Source organism: Rousettus aegyptiacus, unplaced genomic scaffold, assembly GCF_014176215.1.
Source record: "Rousettus aegyptiacus isolate mRouAeg1 unplaced genomic scaffold, mRouAeg1.p scaffold_m13_p_10, whole genome shotgun sequence".
Classification (NCBI taxonomy): domain Eukaryota; kingdom Metazoa; phylum Chordata; class Mammalia; order Chiroptera; family Pteropodidae; genus Rousettus; species Rousettus aegyptiacus.
In genome coordinates this window covers 2,699,461-2,718,045 of record NW_023416285.1, presented here as the reverse complement: position 1 = coordinate 2,718,045, position 18,585 = coordinate 2,699,461, and the positions used below count along the sequence as shown (strand labels likewise).

The window sequence follows — 18,585 nt, the reverse complement described above, 5'->3', positions numbered from 1 at the left end:
GTCAGGAAACTGAGCCACAGAGGCTAAGGAACATGCCTGAGGTCGCACAGTTAGTGACAGTCGGGGTTCAAACTTAGGAAGTGGGACTTCAGGATTCGTGTTCCCAGTTGCGCTGCTGCACCAGCGCTCATGCGACCTCGTAGGGTGGTGGCCTCGTGAGGTGAGCTGCGTCATCGCCACCTCGCAGTCGAGACGCTGGGTAACTGGTTCAAGTCCAAGCGCAGCGAGTGACTGAGCCGGGAACCAGACGCAGGTATCTGGTAGCAAAGGAGTCGTCTTTCCACTACATCTTAGTTGTCACTCGTGGCCGCTTAATCGAAATTCAGACTTTGAAGAAAAAAACTGCCATCTTACATATTTTCTTAATGTTTGTAAGTGCTTATCTCAGTGCTTGATACATGGGACTAAACATAAAGGATATTTTTGCTGCGTTACTAATTATTTTAAAGTTACTAATTCATGGATGATGCAAACGTAGACTGTTAAGATGAAATATCCAATTTTGCAGTCGATCATGTTGTTTTACTCTTTGTCAGGTACTATGAAGCGTTTCCACCACTTTCTGAGAAACCAGTTTGCCTGCAAGAGATCATGACTGTGTGGAACAAGCCAGCAGTCAGTTCTTACTCGAGCTCCTCATCGTCATCCACAGCCCCGCCGACCAGCACCGGGACGTCCTCTCCCAAGGACTGCAACAGCGAAGGTGACGTCATCAAGGAAAGAAGCGGCGAAGCGTCCACCACTGCACGCGAGAAAGCGCAGGGCAGAAGCAAAACCGAGAAGGAGAACAAACTCAGCAATGGCCCCATCGAAGAAAAGCCCGCTTCGTACAAAAAGCAGATCCGACATAAGCCCGAAGGGAAGGTTCGCCCTCGCTCATGGTCTTCCGGCTCCAGCGAAGCAGGTTCAAGTTCAAGCGGTAATCAGGGGGAGTTAAAAGCATCCGTGAAGTGCGTGAGAGTAAGACACAAGACACGAGAAATTCGGAACAAGAAAGGGCGCAACGGGCAAAGCAGGCTTGCGCTGAGGCACGGCGAGAGGCCCGAGAGAGACGTCCACGCCGGGAGCAGCAGCAGCGGCGGCGGCTCCGTCGGGCCGCTGTGCAAGCGCGGGAAGCGGCCGGCCAAGGAAACCGGGAGGAAAGACGCGGGCAGCGCGGAAGCGGGAGACCTGTACCCGGAGAGCAGAAACGACAGGGAGTACAAGGAGGAGCCGCTGTGGTACACCGAGCCCATCGCGGAGTATTTCGTCCCCGTGAGCAGGAGGAGCAAGCTGGAGACCTCGTACCGGAACCGGGAGGTGCGCGCCGCGCCCGCCGACGCCCTGGCCGGGCTCCGCTTTGGCGGCGCGCTGCACAAGGCGTACCTCGCCGCAGGCACGTTCATCGACGGCCACTTCGTGGAAATGCCTGCGGTCATCGACGAGGAGCTCGACCTGGCTGGGACCTCGCTCTGTTCTCTCCCGGAGGACGACCAATACTTAGATGATATTCATCTCTCAGAATTAACACACTTCTATGAAGTGGATATTGATCAATCCATGTTGGATCCTGGTGCCTCAGAAACAATGCAAGGGGAAAGTCGGATTTTGAATATGATTCGACAAAAAAGCAAAGAGAAGACAGACTTTGAGGCAGAGTGTTGCATAGTGTTAGACGGCATGGAGTTGCAAGGGGAGCGTGCAATATGGACAGACTCTGCCGGCTCCGCGGGCGCCGAGGGCCTGCTCCTGCAGGACCTCGGCAGCCTGGCCCGGTTCTGGGAGTGCTGTTCGTCCAGCTCCGGTGATGCCGACGGCGAGAGTCTGGGAGGAGACTCCCCGGGGAGACTCTCCCCGCGCCTGGATGGCGTGGCGCGCAGTCCGCACGCGCTCGCCGGCCACCGAGAGCTCTTTTCGGACATGAATGAAGGATCTGGTATCAACTCTTGTTTTTCAGTGTTTGAGGTGCAATGCAGTAATTCTGTTCTACCGTTTTCCTTTGAAACTCTCAACTTGGGAAATGAAAATACAGATTCTAGTGCTAATGTGCTTGGGAAGACGCAGTCTAGATTGCTAATATGGACCAAAAATAGTGCCTTTGAAGAAAACGAACACTGTTCTAATCTTTCAACGAGAACCTGCAGTCCCTGGTCGCATTCGGAAGAAACGCGTTCGGATAACGAGGCAGCAAGTCTTCAGTTCGAAGAGCCCGCCGCGCAGTTTAATGCCGAAGATATCAGCTACGTGGTTCCCGGAGTCTCGTCAAATTATGTAGATGAAGAACTTCTAGATTTTTTGCACGATGAAACTTGCCAGCAAAACAGTAGAACTTTAGGCGAAATTCCTACGTTAGTTTTCAAAAAACAATCTAAACTAGAATCTGTCTGTGGTATTCAGCTAGAACAAAAAACGGAAAGCAAAACGTTTGAAACTGCACAAGCGTGCCGTGAAACCAGTCCGCACGGGGATGGCTACAGCTCAGGGGTTATTAAAGACATCTGGACAAAGATGGCGGATAGGAATTCTGTAGCTCTGGTAGAAGTCGAGAGAGTCGATGATGAGCTGTTTTCGGCAGATGTAAATAACTACTGCTGCTGTCTGGACGCCGAAGCTCAAGCGGAGCCCCTGCGGGAGCCGAGTAAGGCCGTGCAGAGATCCGAGTACCGTCTGTGGGAGGGGCAGAAGGAGAGCCTGGAGAAGAGAGCTTTCGTGTCCACCGAGCTCTCAGAGGTGGACGGTGGCGATTATACTACACCCTCTAAACCTTGGGACGTCACCCAGGAGAAGGAGAACGCCTTCATTCTTGGAGGAGTGTACGGGGAACTCAAAACCTTCAATAGCGATGGGGAGTGGGCAGTCGTACCGCCTAGTCATCCGAAGGGAAGTTTGTTACAGTGTGCAGCTTCCGATGTCGTGACGATCGCTGGCACGGATGTCTTCATGACCCCAGGCAACAGTTTTGCTCCTGGTCACAGGCAGTTATGGAAACCCTTCGTGTCCTTCGAACAGAATGACCAGCCGAAGAGTGGGGAAAATGGATTAAATAAGGGATTTTCTTTTATCTTCCATGAAGACTTACTAGGAGCTTGTGGTAATTTTCAAGTCGAAGATCCTGGACTTGAATATTCATTCTCTTCCTTTGACCTAAGCAATCCATTTTCACAAGTTCTTCACGTAGAATGTTCGTTTGAACCCGAAGGGATTGCATCTTTCAGCCCTAGTTTTAAACCGAAATCAATCCTCTGCTCTGATTCAGACAGTGAGGTGTTTCACCCCAGGATTTGTGGTGTGGACAGAACACAATACAGGGCTATTCGAATCTCTCCTAGGACTCACTTTCGCCCAATTTCTGCATCTGAACTGTCCCCAGGAGGAGGAAGCGAGTCGGAATTTGAATCTGAGAAAGAGGAAGCAAATATTCCTGTTCCTTCTCAAGTCGATGCATTTGAAGATCCACAGGCTGATCTCAAACCACTGGAAGAAGATGCAGAGAAAGAAGGCCATTACTATGGAAAATCAGAACTTGAGTCTGGAAAATTCCTTCCCAGGTTAAAAAAATCCGGGATGGAAAAGAGTGCTCAGACATCACTGGATTCCCAGGAGGAGTCGGCGGGGATGCTGCCAGTGGGGCCGCAGAGCCAGTGTTTGGCGTGTAGCCTGAGCGGGTCTCTGGAAATCGACTTAGAAAGCTCAGAAGCAAATTGTAAAATAATGGCACAGTGTGAGGAAGAAATTAATAATCTTTGCAGTTGTAAAGCAGGTTGTCAGTTGCCTGCTTATGAAGATAATCCAGTTTCCTCGGCACAGCTGGAGGAGGTAGGTGTCTCTCTGGGTGTTGGTATGGGTAAGAGGATTCGGTCAGACTTCAGTCTGAGAAGAACCGGATCAGGCAATGAAAAGTGGGGTTACATTATTGGGAAATGAGCTTAACTTTCTTGTGAATTATCATTATTTTATGTAAGGACTTAAAATGAACTCAATATTTATAAATCTGAACTAGGCAGTAGACATTTTCTGCAGAAAAAAGACATTTTTAAATCACAGGATATGATTCTTATGTGTTGTTTTAGTATGCACATACTATGCTTAAAGCAAAACCTAACATACAAGCGTTTCCGCTTTCAGAGTCGAGGAGTCGGACGTGGCCGCTCACAGTCAGGAGGCCCTCTGCTCTTCAGAAGTAGCTGTGCAGGGTTTCCCCAGTAGCAAGTCCACCTGACTGCCTCTGCCACACTGACCGGTGTATCAGAACTTGTGTTTTACATGTAAAGTAAATTACATCTGTAGAGAGTTCTCTGAAATATATTGTGATGCAGGAAGAAATTAACCCACAACCTAAATGCAACACAGCAGCTTCCGGAGAACCCGTGTGAATGGACCTCAGTTTACACAGAGTGCATACTCCTGCAGCAGTGCGCATTAGGAGCCAAGTCTGTGAGATGAGGTCATAGTAATAGTTTTGTTAACAGGGGTCACTGTCCCTTTTGACTAGTCCTAAGAAGTGGACTTGAAGGACTCGCACTTAAGGCAGTGACCTGTTCCACAGAATAGCACAGTGATCTGCCTACTGTTCAGCCGTCGCTTGGCAAAGCCGTGCCCGGCCTTGTTCAGGAACCACTTACTAAAAAGGCAGCTGGAGGTGGTGGTGGTGACGGGAGAGCCGACGAATGTCCCTTGTGCACCCTCCACCCACCTGTGGCACGCCTAAATCCCTCCCACCCCCTTCGCTGACACAATCCCTACTTCCTCTCCCCTGCTCCACCCACTCCCCACAACAAATAATTTCTCCTTTTTCATGCATTTTATACCTCTTTCTAAATTGCATTTCCACTTTCCATGAGTCTTTACATACTTTTTCTCATTAGATTATAAGCTCCTTAGGGATGCGGACTGTGCCTTCCTCCCGTGTGGGGTCGCTTGTGGGGTCGGTGCCTCGGGTCCCGGGTGCCTGCGAGGGTGGGCGAGGAGAATCAGTGCTGGGTTAGCTTGCCTGGACGTCCTCAGGCGGGAATTTGATCCCGTTGAAACACTGACCTCTGAGCTTAACTGAGAACTGAAAAAACAGCGCGGCGAGCGTTTGTCTGTTTCTTGTCCCGCTTTCATCCTTACGTGTTCCTTTGTGCACTCCGTGTCTCGCCTGGGTCCAGATGGGAAGGAAGAGAGAGTCTGCATCACACCCTGCCACGCTCCTGCGCTGACTAGCGTGTTGATGTATTTATGTGCTATCAGAATTCCGGGCTGTCGTGAAAGGTTCTGACCACCAGTAAGGTCCTCAGAGGACATTGCGGGGTCGTGTGACAGTCTAGATGTTGTCGGTACTGTCAGCCCTGGTCTGGCAGCATCGCCACAGCTTAGAGCCGGGTCGGAGCGGACTTCACAGACTCGCCTGAATTATGGAGAGGCCGAGAGAGTGTGGGGCCAGGCTAGGGTGAGGCTGTGCGTTGCCTCTCTCACACTGCTCCGTCAGCCTTGCGGAGCCCCTGCGAGGCTCTTCCCCCTTTTCTGAGTGAGGGCAGCCTACACAGGGCATTCTGGGAGCCCCATCCTAAAGGTCACTAGTTACCCAGCTATCTCAGACCAGGCAGACTGAAATGTAGGATTTCTAATAGAATTGGTGCCCAGAAACATGAGTTATGATTCTTTTTGAAAGTTCAGTTCAGTTTAGCGATCATTTATTGAATACCTGTTACATGCCCGTCGCTGAATTAGGTGCCTGTATGAACAGGCATTGCCCTTGCCCTCAAGGAATCCCGTCTAGTCACAAAGGCCAGTTTGTAAACAGAGAGTTTATTTTATTGAAGTGGGTAGTGCATTCCTGCGGCTCGAGTCCAGAAGTCACGAGAGGGCACGTGCGCGGTGAAAAGGCCCCTCCCCAGCAGCAGCCGGGAGGGTGCGTTCTGGCGTCGCCTCCGAGGACGTGCCACGGCCCATGCGCCAGTGTGTGCACAGCGGTGTCCCCCTACGTGTCCTCTTGGCGAAGTGGCACTTCGTGGTAATCGCCCCCCTTGTTCATCTTCTGCACAGTCTTCTGTTGTATGGCTGGACCGCGATTGACCCAGCCAGTCTGTCGTCTTGTAGGGCATTTGGGCAAACAGTTTCAGGTAACATGGTAGGTGGCATGGCAGAGGCGAGCACAGGTGCTGCGGAGACCCAGAGCAGAGCCCCACAGCCTGCGAGGGCTGAGGGCGGCTTTCTGAACACCGCTGAGGGTCTGGGGCCTCCGGGCGGAGGAACAGCGTAAGCAAAAGCCGAGGCTTGAAACCTCACATGTGCCGGCAGCACCACGATTAGGTCGTGGCTTCCGAAGTGTCAGGCGGAAGGCGAGGAGCAGCAGTGCGCGCCTCCGGTGTCCGTCTGCGCATACGTTAGTGGCGAAAGCGTCACGTGTCGTCCGATGGGCCGCTGGCTTCGTGCCAGGCCTTTGGAGCACCGCAAGGGAGCAGAAGGCGCCTCTCGTCTGCGGGAATCGACCGTGCAGGAGAGGAGGCTGGTGCCGGGCCAGTGGCCCTGGAAGCCGGGCCCCGTGAGTAGAGGGCCGGGCTGCCCGGGGCCACGGTGCCCAGCCCACCTGTGTCAGGCACTGTGCCCACCGCTTTCGCACCGCTACCCTGTCGAGTGCCCACGGCGACCTGCAGAGATCATCCCCCGTGACTGCTCAGGACACTAGGCCCAGAGAGTGGGCTGCCTGCCCCAGATCCCAGGCTGAGGGGAGGAGCCCAGGTGCCTTCCGAGTGCCTTCCCTGACTGCGCTTCCTGTCGGTGCGGGGACGCTCAAAACAGGCCGCGTCTCTCCCTTGGCCTCTGTTCTCTGCATCTCTTCTTTTACATTTCCTTTCTTTTTTTCCCAAAGCACAAGGCTTATGGAAGGCTTCCTTTTTTCTCTGTGGGCCCAGTAACTGGCCGTAGCAAAGGGCGTTCTCAGAGGCGCACCGAGCACCCCTCTCCGCCGGACCGAACCGGGGCTGTCTGCTGCGAGCGGGGAGCGGGAGCCTCGCTCACCTCCACCTGTTGCCAGAACCTCTGGCCGAGCTTTCTGGACCAAGTTTATGGCTCCCCCCCTCCCACTGTTGCATTCATTCATCAAGTGTCTACTAAGAGCCTGCTGTATCTGGGTGCCGTCCTCGATGCTGCCAGTCAGGGACAAAGATTGTCGCGTTTGTGGAGTCCGTCAAAGCGCGGTTACCCTGAACGCCAGAGCACGGTGCTGTGCGGAGGGAGGGGGCAGGCGGATGGGGGCGCAGGTCCCTGGCGCAGGTGCACGTGGAGGAAGGGCCTGTGGGCGCGGAGGCCAAGGCCAGCCAGGAAGCCGCCCGGGGAGCCGGCCGAGCCCAGGGGCCCAGGCGCCCGGCCCTGCAGGCTTGTGTTCTGTTGCCGCCTCCTCCCTCCATTACGTCTTCCTTTTTTTCTTTTTAAATTCTCAACCAAACCAGAAATTGAATTAATACATCAAACAGACGTTATTTAGGCAAAACATGGTTGTCTTTACTGTGCAGCCTAAAAGTTGGGAACAGCTAAGTGGAAAGATGGGACAAAGTAACGTATTCATATGGCAAAGGTAGCCGTCAATAATATTGTAATGACCTTGGACGGCGTTACAGGGTTACTAGATTTATGGTGATCACTTCATTAGGTACATAGACGTCGAATCACCATGCTGTACACCTGAAACTAATATAATATTGTATATTAACAACGTTTTTATTTAAAAACTTGAGAGACAAAGCGGCATAAAAAATGATCCATATTGATTAAATATGTGTTCAGTGTAGCATAAAACAGGACTAAAAAGCCCCAACCATTGGATTTGAATGGAGATGCAGGAAAAACCCTAAAACTGGCAGGAACTGGCATGACCTTCACAGCGGTTTCGGCAGGAAGGAGAAAACGGTGCGCTTGGTGCGCAGACGCGTCCGACCACTGGGCCCTTTGGTCAGCGGACGTCGGGTGCCTGCAGTGCTGGCCCTGTGTCTGGACGTGTGGACATGAGTGCCATGCTGTCCCTGCCCTCACGGAGCTCACAGTCCGGTTCCACTTGTATCTGACCTGTTCGTCCTCCATGGCGCCCTGACCCCCTCCGGCCTGCCTTCCCCTCCCCCGATCCCGCAGCCTGAAGGAAGGATTGACGGGGAAGGAGTGTCACCGTGCTCACGGAAGAAAACACCCATCAGTCCACAGCCCGCCAGGACGCTTTCCTCTCAGATAAGAACTTGTAGCCCAGTTCCTTCCTCTCTGTGTCATGGCGCCTCGGGGGCGACAGCGAGGTCTTCGCAGGGAGCCTTCCCTGCTCCTGAGCAGCACTAAGCAGTCTCACAATACGTATGCCCTGGAGAGGAGGCACGGTCTTTCTGGAAAGGTCTTCTGGTGTGGTGACTCCATACAAGGTGTAATTGGTCACCTCGAATTAACCGCACACCCCGCATATTGCTGGCCTCGCTGCCCAGCCTTGTCAGTTCTGTTGGCCGCGGTATCTGTTTATCTAATAGCAGTACTGATTTTTATGGTTAGACTACGCTTCAGGAGAAAAAAGTGACAGCTAACTGACCACCGGGTAGGCAGTTTCTGACCTAGGAGTGTTTCTGAAAATGAAAGTTCAAAGTGTATTTACCATTTAGTTAAATTAAAAAAATATATACATTGCTAAATCAAAAAGGTTTAGACTCATAAATAATTTACATTTTATTGAAGAACAAAATCCTGTTAGAGAATCATCATTAGTTGCTGAACAGTTCAGATTTGAAACTTGAACACAAAACAGAGTGTCTTCGAAAACAGTAAAGATGTATGCTGCATTCAGGCCTAGCCATTGAGCAGGCACCCACTGAGTTAGGGGCCGGGAGAGGTAGAGATACCAGGATGGGCCTTGCCCTGGGAGAGCCTTGGTCAGGCCCAGTGAAGAAGGGGCGTGGACAAGTGTTGCCCCGACAACAAGCACACTAGGATGCACGTGGTGACCTCAGTCGGCCAGAGGTCTTCTGATTACCACTCACGAGGACATTCCTTAATCACTAATGATCACTGCTGCTGCTGCTGACCTCTGGCCACTCTGCATCCAGGCCTCAGTGCCCAGGCAGGTGGGCAGGATCCAGCTGGGACTGCGCGGTCCACTAGTGAGGGATGGAGCCTGGGCGCCTTCTGTCCTGCAGGGCCATGGAGACGCAGGGGCATGGGTCCCCTGCCCAGGAGCCCTTCCTGCCTTGTTCCGATGGCCGTGTTGCAATCCAAATCCGAACTGTTCCCGGTTTTATTATTTGGTTTTAGTCTTAGCTTCCTTCTGGTTCTCACTGAAGCAGATAGTTCTGTTATAAAGACCTTTAGGTCAGTAACTCTGCCTGTAAAATTTTCTTCTGTCTCATTTCTTCTGCTTCGACTCCTTGCCTGGATATGTGAAGAAGAGGGTCCTCCTGTTTTCTCACAGCATCAGGGACACGTGGCCACCCTGTCTCTCTGCGCGCTCCAGAACTAGACACCTGCCTTACTTGGGGTGTTTCCTGTTATGTTACGTGGCTTTGCCTTTTGTTGTGTCTTTAAAGAAGATTTTCATTCCAGTTCCAATATAAATGCTTTTTAAGAAAAACTTCTTTTGTGTGTTATGGACATGTTGCCATTTTTTATTTTAAAACAGTAAACAGCGATTTAAAAATCTTGGGTTTGTAGTTTATAGTTAATGCTTGAATTTTTGTTTTATCCTGAAAATTTGTAAAGTTTTTCTGTATTTGGTTTAATCTAAACAGTTTCCCATGTTGAACACTGATGTACAAGGAATGAACAGAAGTCAAGAAAAACAGACTTGGTGGGAAAAAGCCTTGTACTCTCCCCTTTTTCCTGCATCAGAGTGTGAAGGTAAGGAGACCTATATTAAGCCATTCTTTCAGATTTCTAATTCATTAAGAGCAATAAATTATTTTTCTATGACTATCAGTCCAGAAAACACGAGAGGTTTCTGTGTGGGTAGCATTCGTCAGGCTCTGGGGACACTGAGGGGAACTAAAGCCACGGCCTGAGGTGGGGGAAGATGTGGGTGAGAGCTGTGCGGCTCCCAGCGAGTCTCGGGGAGGCCTTCAGGGAGGCCCCCGGTGGGGAAGTTGAGGAAGGACCGTCCTGTGGAAAGGACGGGCCGCACAAAGGCCAGGGGAGCAGGGACACGGAGGGCCCAGCGGGGTCGTGGCTGAGGGCGGAAAGGCAGGCGGCCAAGCAGGTTCCGGAGCTCTGCTGAGTCAGGTGGAATTGGACGTGCAGCAAGGAGAGGCCGTTTAAAGGGTTTCAGATGGGAAGGTGTCAGGTCTGTGTTTTAAAACAATTCTAGCAACAGAGTGGAGAGGGAATAGAGAAACCGGAGGGCGTCTGTGGGGGTTCTTGGGCTCTTGCGGGTCTGGGGCTGCTAGGATAGGGGCCTGGCCCAGGGCGCTGGGGGCAGGTGGATAGAACAGCACCACGAGGTTTCGAGAGGACGCCAGAGTCTGTGGGGTGACTGTGAGGAGCGAGAGGCGGGAGGGAGACGGGAGCAGCGGCAGGTCGAGTGAAGATGACTCAGTCTGGGAGCCTCCAGGTGGACGCCCCTGGAAGCTGTGGAGTCCCCCGACCTGGAGCCAGGGGGGCGGCGGGGACGGGTCAGCCCAGCGGGCGAGCTTGTCCAGATTGCTGTGGTCTCCTGCGCGTCCTTGGCCGCAGCACTTGCTGAGCAGCCTCTCCCGTCAGAGCGCTGAGTCACTTGTTAGCATTTCCATGTTCGCCCGTCTGTCTCGTCTCTCGGCTAATTGTAGTTAATGTGGAGCCAGCGATGTCCCTCACTGCCCACAATGCTTTGCAGGCTCCGGGTGCTCAGAACACCTTCTCTGGCCTTAGCTGGCTGACTGCGCCTTTCTGTTCTATAGGCACAAAAGCAGCCCCCCAAACCCTGCCTCCTGCGCCCGAAAGTTCGCTGGGCCGTAAGGAAGGCCCCGCGCGCAGGCTTCATTCTTAGCTTCGGTTTTGTGTGTTTAACAGTGTTTGTTCAAGGTCTCTTGTCCCACCATTAGCTAATATCTGTTTGCCTTTATAATTTACAAGGTGCTGTCGATATGTTTTCTGTAACTCCCACAGAAGCCTCGTGTGAAGTCACCCTAGTTTTCAGATGGAGAAGCTAAATCTTGGGTTTAAGAATTTGCCCAGAATCATGCACTGGCCGTTGAGCTCAGTTCCAGCCCAGCCTGTCTTGTTCAGAAGCTTTGCTCTCTGCAGCAGCCGTCTGCGCTTGGTGCCCAGGGAGACGCGAGGAGCACAAAGCTGCCTTGACTCAGGTCTAGCCTAGTTCCCTGGGCGAGCGTCACGTCATGGAGTTACCAGGGCGCAGGTGCAGCAGAGACCTCCCCACCTCCCGGGGAGAGCCAGCGGGAGCAGGATGCGCGGCAGGCAGGGTCTGGGGGCGGCAAAGGCCTGTGCTGGGGGGTCCTAGGAAGACTTTCACACACACAGAGTTCTTTGCTCTTTGCAGCCTTAGTCCAGCTTCCTGTCTAGGAATCCAGTTCCAGCTCTGGGCTCCAGACCCGTGGTGTCTCTCTGGTTCCATGGTGGGTGCTGTCAGTGATCGTTAGGACAGAATGCCTTTTTTTCATTGTGAAGTGGCATATAGAGAAACTCTCAATGGATAAATAATGGCAACCAGGCTTTCGAATGAGCTTTAACTCACAGCTGTGAGTTAGGTCCCTGCAGGTTGCCCCGTAGTGGCGTTAGGAAGCATCTTTCTCTCTGTGCCGGGAGTGGGGCCTTAGTCTCAGAAGACCGGCAGGGGAACAAGTAGCCTCTCACCACTCAGCTCCTGCAGCTCCTCGTGTTGCTAATGATGAGTAGCAATCCCGTGCCACTCCCGAGTCGGGCCAGCCTGGGAGCCCTTAGCCTTTTGGTGGGGGAGGAGGACCACCCCTTACAGCAGAGGTCTCAACCTTTGTGGCACCAGGGGCCAGTGCTCCTATGAGAATCCAGTGCCTGACGATCCGAGGCGGAGCTGAGGCGGCGATGCTGGTGCTGGGAGCAGCTGCAGATCCAGAATGAGCTTTGCTCGCTTGCCCACTGCTCACATGCTGTGTGGCCCGGTTCCTAACAGGCCATGGTCCAGTACTGGTCCATGGCCCGGGGTTTGGGGACCCCTGGTGTAAGTGAGGCAGCCTGTCCCGGCTCCCAGAGCCCCGCGCACATGCAGTCTGCCACCTGTGAGCCTGCATGCATCCACATACACGTCTGTTCAGCGGGGAGTTCTTGCATGCCTGCCTTGTGCCAGACAGTTCACTGCGGACACAGGCAAACAGGCCGAGGCCCTGCCCTCGTGGGCGTTGCTGGGTGTGCGGCACTGAACTTGAGGCTGCACACGCCCCGTCTCTCTTAACTTGCACAGAAACCTGAGGGCAAGTGGTGACCCTGTTAGAGATGAGGGAACTGGGGCTCAGGGCTCAGCAGCTCGCCCCGTTATGTCGCAGGCACGTCGCATAACCAGGACGGGGCTGCCCTGCCTCTTCCTGGAGCCTGGTGGTTTTCACGAATGTAAACTGGTGACCTCGAGGACCTGCAGCAGTCAGAACTACAGGTTGCGGTGAGCACAGCAGGGCCAGCTCGGCCTGGTGAGAGGCTGGGCAGGGCCCAGACGGCCTTGCCTTCCCGCTCGCACAGGTCTGCCACCGACGGCGGGAGGGCGCAGTCGCCGTGGAGCGCTGGCCCTGTCCCCTCCAGTTTTGCGAAGGGGTAGCATACCGCCTCGTTGAGCCTCACGGCAGCCGTACTGCGGGGGCGCAGGTGGTCCTGGTCTGGAGGGACAAATGCTCGGGGGTGTTAAAGGACTTACGGCGACGTCAGTGTTGGGGTCCACACCCAGGCCTACGATCGATGTCTCTTCACTGCGTCTCTCCATAGAGTTAAGGTGAATGGGGGCTGGTCTAGGTCAAGACCAGCGCATCTCAGCCCTGGCTCCTGGCTGCGCATCAGAGTTAGCTGGGGGACAGAGTCAGCTATAATATTTATACATATATCTCGAATATTGGGGTGGGGAGAGAATGACCTGGGAGCTGTCAGAAAACGTTAATACTCGTCTGTTCCCCGGACCAATTCATCTGGACTCTCAGATGGGGAACTGGGCTTGCAGACTGTCCTTAAAGGCCCCCAGGCGATTGGAATGTCCAGCCCGGGCCGAGAACCGCTGGACTAAATGATTTATTTGATTTCTTCTCATTCCAGCTTGTAGTTCCCTGTCCCCTTCTGCGAGCCGCTTACCCAGTCAGACCATTAGCCTCGCTTCTCTACCCGAGTCCACAGGTAAAAGAAATAGCGTAGCTTTGTAGCATGTCGTTGAGCCGCGAAGAACAGACAGGGCCGCCGCACTGTTGTCTGACCGCACGTCCTCCTGTCTGACGCGCCATCGTTCGTCTGTTACACGGCTGTGCACGCGGTTGCTCTGTCGCCCTCCGCACAGCCGGCTTTGACCCTGTGCCCAGGGCCCGTCACGTTGTGAGTGTGGACACAGGCACCTCCCAGGCCACCGCAGTGCAGCGAGCGTCATGGGAACATGCGTCTTTTGCTGGTGTAGGGTCTTGCCTTCGATTTTTTTTTTTTTTAATGCAGCATCTGCAAAGCACAGTCAAGTGAGGTGCAGGGGAGCGAGGTGTGCCCGCGTGTGTGGATGACGGTCTCGTGGCAGGGCGACAGGAGTGTGTGGTGATACTGGCCTGTTTTTTTAAAGACTCGATAAACAGTCTGTTAAAAGAGTTTTTAAATCGGCCTGGTGTCCTCGTACACCCCCGGCCGACTGAGCTGACCATGTCTGCTTTTAGTGGCCACTTAGCACCTCCCGAGGGTTGGCAGACTTGACCGATCTGAGGTTCAGCAGCGAAACAAGAATGCGTGTTTCATAACTGTGTCTTAATGGAATTTCCCCCTTTCCCTCTTTTCCCTTCTCCATTCAAAATGATTAAGACTGTTATACAAATGCCAAGGGAGAGAATGGTATAGAAGAATATCCAGATGCTAAAGAAATGCCCAGTAATGAGGAGCGTCTGTTAGATTTTAATAGGGTAAGTGGACTGTCCTGCTCGTTATCACCTTACAACGGCCACCCCGTTCTGTCACTCAAGCTGAAATCTGGGAGTCCTGTGCACTTCCTCTCCCCCTCCCCTCCCGGGCCACCAAGCCCTGTGGATGTGACCTTTCTCCTCTGTGGTCTGGGACACCTCCCACCTCAGCCACTTCCCAGGGGCTCCCCAGGTCCTCCACCTCCAGCAGCCCTTCGCACCGCTGCCGGAGGGAATTTCTAAATCCCAGCCGGAGCCTGTCACTCCCCCTTAAACCCCTCAGGCGGGCCCCCTTTTCCTCTTCCACAGCACCCCACACGGCCCTGGCCGTGCCTGGGAGGACTCTGTTGTCACAGCCAGAGCATCTGACTGTGTGTCTGTCTCCCCCAGGGCTGTCTGTCTCCCCCCAGAACCCGGAGCCGCCTGATGCGGGGCGGGGCCTGGCTCAGGGGCGGAGCCTGGCTCAGGGGCGGGGCCTGGCGCAGTGCCAGCGCAGGCCCCGCCCAGTTAGGCAGCAGGCGAATGGATCTAAGGAAACTTCTTTTTCTGTGGGGCGACTGTCAGTGTCGGTTCAGGTGCTGCGAGAATGCTGTCCCAGAGCTCCCTGTAGCGTGGGGCCTGGCCGCCCCCACGCCGCTGCGCTGGGGCTGTCGGTGTTCGGGGCCTCCCCGGGCACCCCCCGACCCTCCCTATGGAAGGTCCCCGGTCCCCGGCTGCACCCACCGTCAGCAGTCCAGACTTGCAGGTTGCTCCCCAGACGTCCCGCCATCTGCTCAGTCTGCCAGCCCCGCCCCGACCCGCGCGCTCCCCCGCCCCAAACACAGCTGGCGCAGGCCACCCCGCCGCACAGCTGCCCGGGCTTCCCCCTCCGCTTCCCCCTCCGCTCGTGTTGCTTGGGGCTTCTCTCCCACAGCAGGGCAGGATGGCCTCCCAGGGCTGGCCTCATTCAGTCTCCGCCCCAGCCCCCCGAGGTAGGTGCTGTCACGCCATTTTGCAGAAAAGAAAAGCGAGGCTCGCAAGCTTTGGACCCTGGCCCTCGGGTCATACAGCCACGTGCGCCCCGTGCGCAGCGCAGACCTGCTGTCTTTTGCCAAGGCTCTTAGGACAGCGCCCAGACTCCTAGCCGGCCCGGGAGGCCCTGGCGTTTTGCCCCCATGTGCCCTTCTGATGTCCTGTCCCCCCAGTATGGCTGCCTCCGCGTGTTCCTGCCTCAGGAGTGCTCATTAGGGACAGTACTGCCACTAGGAAAGGGGGTGCTGGTCACTGATGGGGATGCTGCTGGTTTCTGCGACGTGGGCAGCATCACAAACCACTTTTGGGGGTGGGAGAAGCGTCACCAACTACAGTGGGGGAGGTGTTGCTGATTTACTGAGGGGGTTGGAGGGAGCGTTGCTAATTACCGACGGGGGAGGGGCTGCCACTTGCATTTAATGTTTTGGGGGCCAGCGAGCCTGACCATCCGATGTGTGGGGGACAGTCCCACACAACAGTTTTTCCTGAGAAGCCCAGCTTCTGTTGGAACCCCAGTTCGGAAGCGCAGCCCCCAGGGCCCCAGCAGTCTCTGGCTGGTCCTTTGGCTCCACCTGCTTTTCCCAGCCGTCAGGTGAGGGCGCCTGTCCTCAGAGATCTGCCTTCCCTGCTACTGCTGCCCTCAGCGCCCCCACGGGGTCACCGGTCCCCTTCCCCTGCAGCACGAGGTCCTGCTGCTTGGCTTCGCAGGTCTCCTTCGTGGCGTGGAAGCCTTGGGAGGGGGTGGCCATGTGCGCGTCCTGGTGCCCAATCTAGCACCCACCTCTGGATCGGGGGAAGAGCTGGGTCTTGAAACAGTGAAATGCTTCATGATTCTTAACTGTCCACAGGAAAACGTTAGTGACTCGTTATTTAATCTCTGTGTATAAAGCACCGTGTAGCCATTTTGAAAATGGCTTTTGATCTGCTGAAAATTGTTCCTTTAATCTTAGGTGTCTTCTGTTTATGAAGCAAGATGCACGGGAGAGAGAAGTTCTGGAGTGAGATCCAACCGCACCCGCAGAAGGGCGTCCTCCAGCGCCGGCTCCGACCCCGGGGACCCAGGCTCGGATGGCGGCGGCGGCGGCTGGGCCGAGCCCAGCGAGGAGGGCCTCTTTTCTCGAACTCATCTCTAAACCTGCAGAGTAGTGCAAATTTTTTAAAAACGAAATGTGATGGGAAATGACCCTTTTGTGAGGCCTGTTAATCTAAAACACCACCTTAGGTTTCTTCTCAATTAACTGATTCAGATCAGTACTTACCTTTCTCTTCTTGCTTATTTTAGAGTTGAGGACAGCTATCCTGTTGAAGATTGTTTTTTCCAAGCTGTTCAATTCTTGGCTCTTTGAAATAGACTAGATTGTGTTGTCGAATCAAGAATGGGTGTGCATGTGCTCGTCCTAGAAGTGTCGCTGCTTTTTGCATCTTAGCTGCGGCCTCCTCACTGCAGCCAGGTCACTGTCACCTTATCAGCACTGCGCTGTCCGCAGCCACTTCCGCTCCTCACACTGTAGCTTTGGGACACTTAGGCTCTCCTCTCCAGGAACTGGGGTGGAAGCGCTGCCCCTGCAGTGGCTCAGGCCTTCCCGAGGGCCAGAGGGGGGCTCAGGTGCCGACCCCCAGGTCCCCCTTCCACAAAACCTCACGTCCGTCACAAGGCGGAACCACAGGGGCGTGCTTCTAGAGACTTACAAGATGCTGTGTGTTCTGTCTTAGGGTGTTCCCGCGAAGTGTCATGGAAGGCACTGTGGTTTGTGACTTTACTGCTAACTGGAGAAGCCACGGATTCGGGGCGTAGGGTGGTACGTGAGGCACCGCGGCGTAGCACCCCCAGCCTGCTCTCACGTTGCAGTTCATTTACACCGAACACCTTCCAGGGCTGTGTGTGGCGAGTTTTACACTATTTGCTGAGGAGCTTAGTTGCAAATTTTATTTTTCTTGTGACCTACATTGAATTGAGGCCCCTCGAACTCAAAATTGTAAACGTTTGACATGCAATAAAGGCCACCTCGTCACTCCAAAGAAACCTCGGCCACTGCAGCCCGCTGCAGCCCGCTGCCCTCGTGGCTGTGGTGTAGGATAGCTTAGATCGCATTCTGTGTTTGAGAGAATGTTCTGTGCACGTTCCGTGTGTGGCGGGGTGGGGGCGGGCAGAGTCGCGGTCTCTCCCACACCTGTGTGACTGCCCCGTGGGAACCGGGGGGCAGCGCGTCTCGTGCAAGTCCTGTTGTTTGTCGCGATCTCCTCCGCGGGCTTTCATGCCGCCATGCGTTGGGAGGGGCACTCTTTGCAAAGCCTGAACATTTTTAAATGATTTCCTTTTTAACCAACTCATCATTATTATTATTATTATTTTAAAAACCTAACGTGTGAAATCAGTGTGGCATGTCTGTAGCGTCGAGAACAGCAGAGAAGTCTGACACGGACGAGGTGGCTTCCACGCTGGTTCGGGTGGCGACAGCGCGCAGAGGGCGCTCGCCAGGGCCGCACTGGCCGGGAAACGCGTGCCCTGCGCGCGCACTGGGCGCTGCTGCCTCTCTCTCAGTCCATGGCTCAGAAGACTCCCTCCGAGGCTGCGGGTCCCCTGGGTTCAGTGTATCCTTGCTGTGAGACCCCACGGGCCGTTGGGCGTGATCTCACACGTCGGGGGTCATTTTTATGCAGCACATCTTTTTGACACTTTAAAGTGGGTTTGTGTGTGTGCGCGTGTGTGCACGTATGTGTGTAAGACTTTATGTTGCTGTTATTTATTTACAGACTCTATAAGGTTTTATGTATTTTTCTTTCTTCTGGAGCTTCCTAATAATTGATTAGCATCTGCACTGAAATATAATTTAACAGCAAAGGCAAAAAAGAATTGGAAGTTGTAAATTCCTAAAAATCACTACAGTGACGATCATCCTAGAAATCGTTGCTTATGTAGCAGAGACCAAGTAAATATATCTCGAACACGACCTTTAGCCCCGTTGGTTTGGAACAGCGGCTTCTGATCGAGAGCGTGCTCCGGGGCTGGCGGTGCATCCCCCCCGGCCCGCAGACAGGCGAGGGGTGACAGCCAGCGTATTTACTTGTGTCCATAGCGAAGCGGCTGAGGCCAGAGGCTTGCAGCAACAGGGGTGGAAGTGTGGTTTTTAGCTCTGTGAATGGATGATCACAAAGAAAAAGCCTTTTCAGAAAGTCGGCAAGACGCCGAGACGCACTGTGGCATGAAGCGCATTGCGTGTCCGTAGCACTGAGGTGTCAGTCCCCGTTCTCAGGCTGAGATTTTTTTTCCCGTGGTTGTATTGTTCTGATTTCACGTACACCAGAGTAACTGATTTTTTGTTTTCTTGTGGAGTTAACACCAAATAAAAAATTAGAAAACCAATTGGTTGTCTTTATTTACCGTAGCGAAGACCCCCAGGCTCCTTCCTCTTCCTCACGTGCGCGTGGGAGGCGGCGCCCCGTGACAGCATCCCACGGGAAAGCTGATCCTCTTCCGGCACCGCCAAAAAAACGTTGGCGCGCTGCTCTGCTGGAGGAGAGTGAGCGCGGCCCACCGAGAAGCGAGTTCCCTTCGTCCAAACCC

At 54.1% G+C, this 18,585-nt stretch overlaps 1 protein-coding gene across 10 annotated transcripts in view; it reads left to right on the top strand.

Annotated features, from left to right (window-relative positions):
* Nucleotides 1–18,384, top strand: part of KIAA0232 (KIAA0232 ortholog) — a 66,785-nt gene extending 48,401 nt beyond the window's left edge. For 7 of the 10 annotated variants that reach the window (XM_016161225.2, XM_016161224.2, XM_036227471.1 and 4 more), the window contains 5 exons: nt 537–3,795; nt 9,711–9,819; nt 13,180–13,257; nt 13,915–14,012; nt 15,971–18,384. In XM_016161225.2, the coding sequence (XP_016016711.2) occupies nt 537–3,795; nt 9,711–9,819; nt 13,180–13,257; nt 13,915–14,012; nt 15,971–16,153 (3,727 nt within the window). In that variant the 3' untranslated portion in view covers nt 16,154–18,384. The remainder of the gene's footprint in view (nt 1–536; nt 3,796–9,710; nt 9,820–13,179; nt 13,258–13,914; nt 14,013–15,970) is intronic. The other 3 variants (XM_036227470.1, XM_036227472.1, XM_036227473.1) reach the window with 3 other exon arrangements.
* Nucleotides 18,385–18,585: the final 201 nt, after the last annotated feature.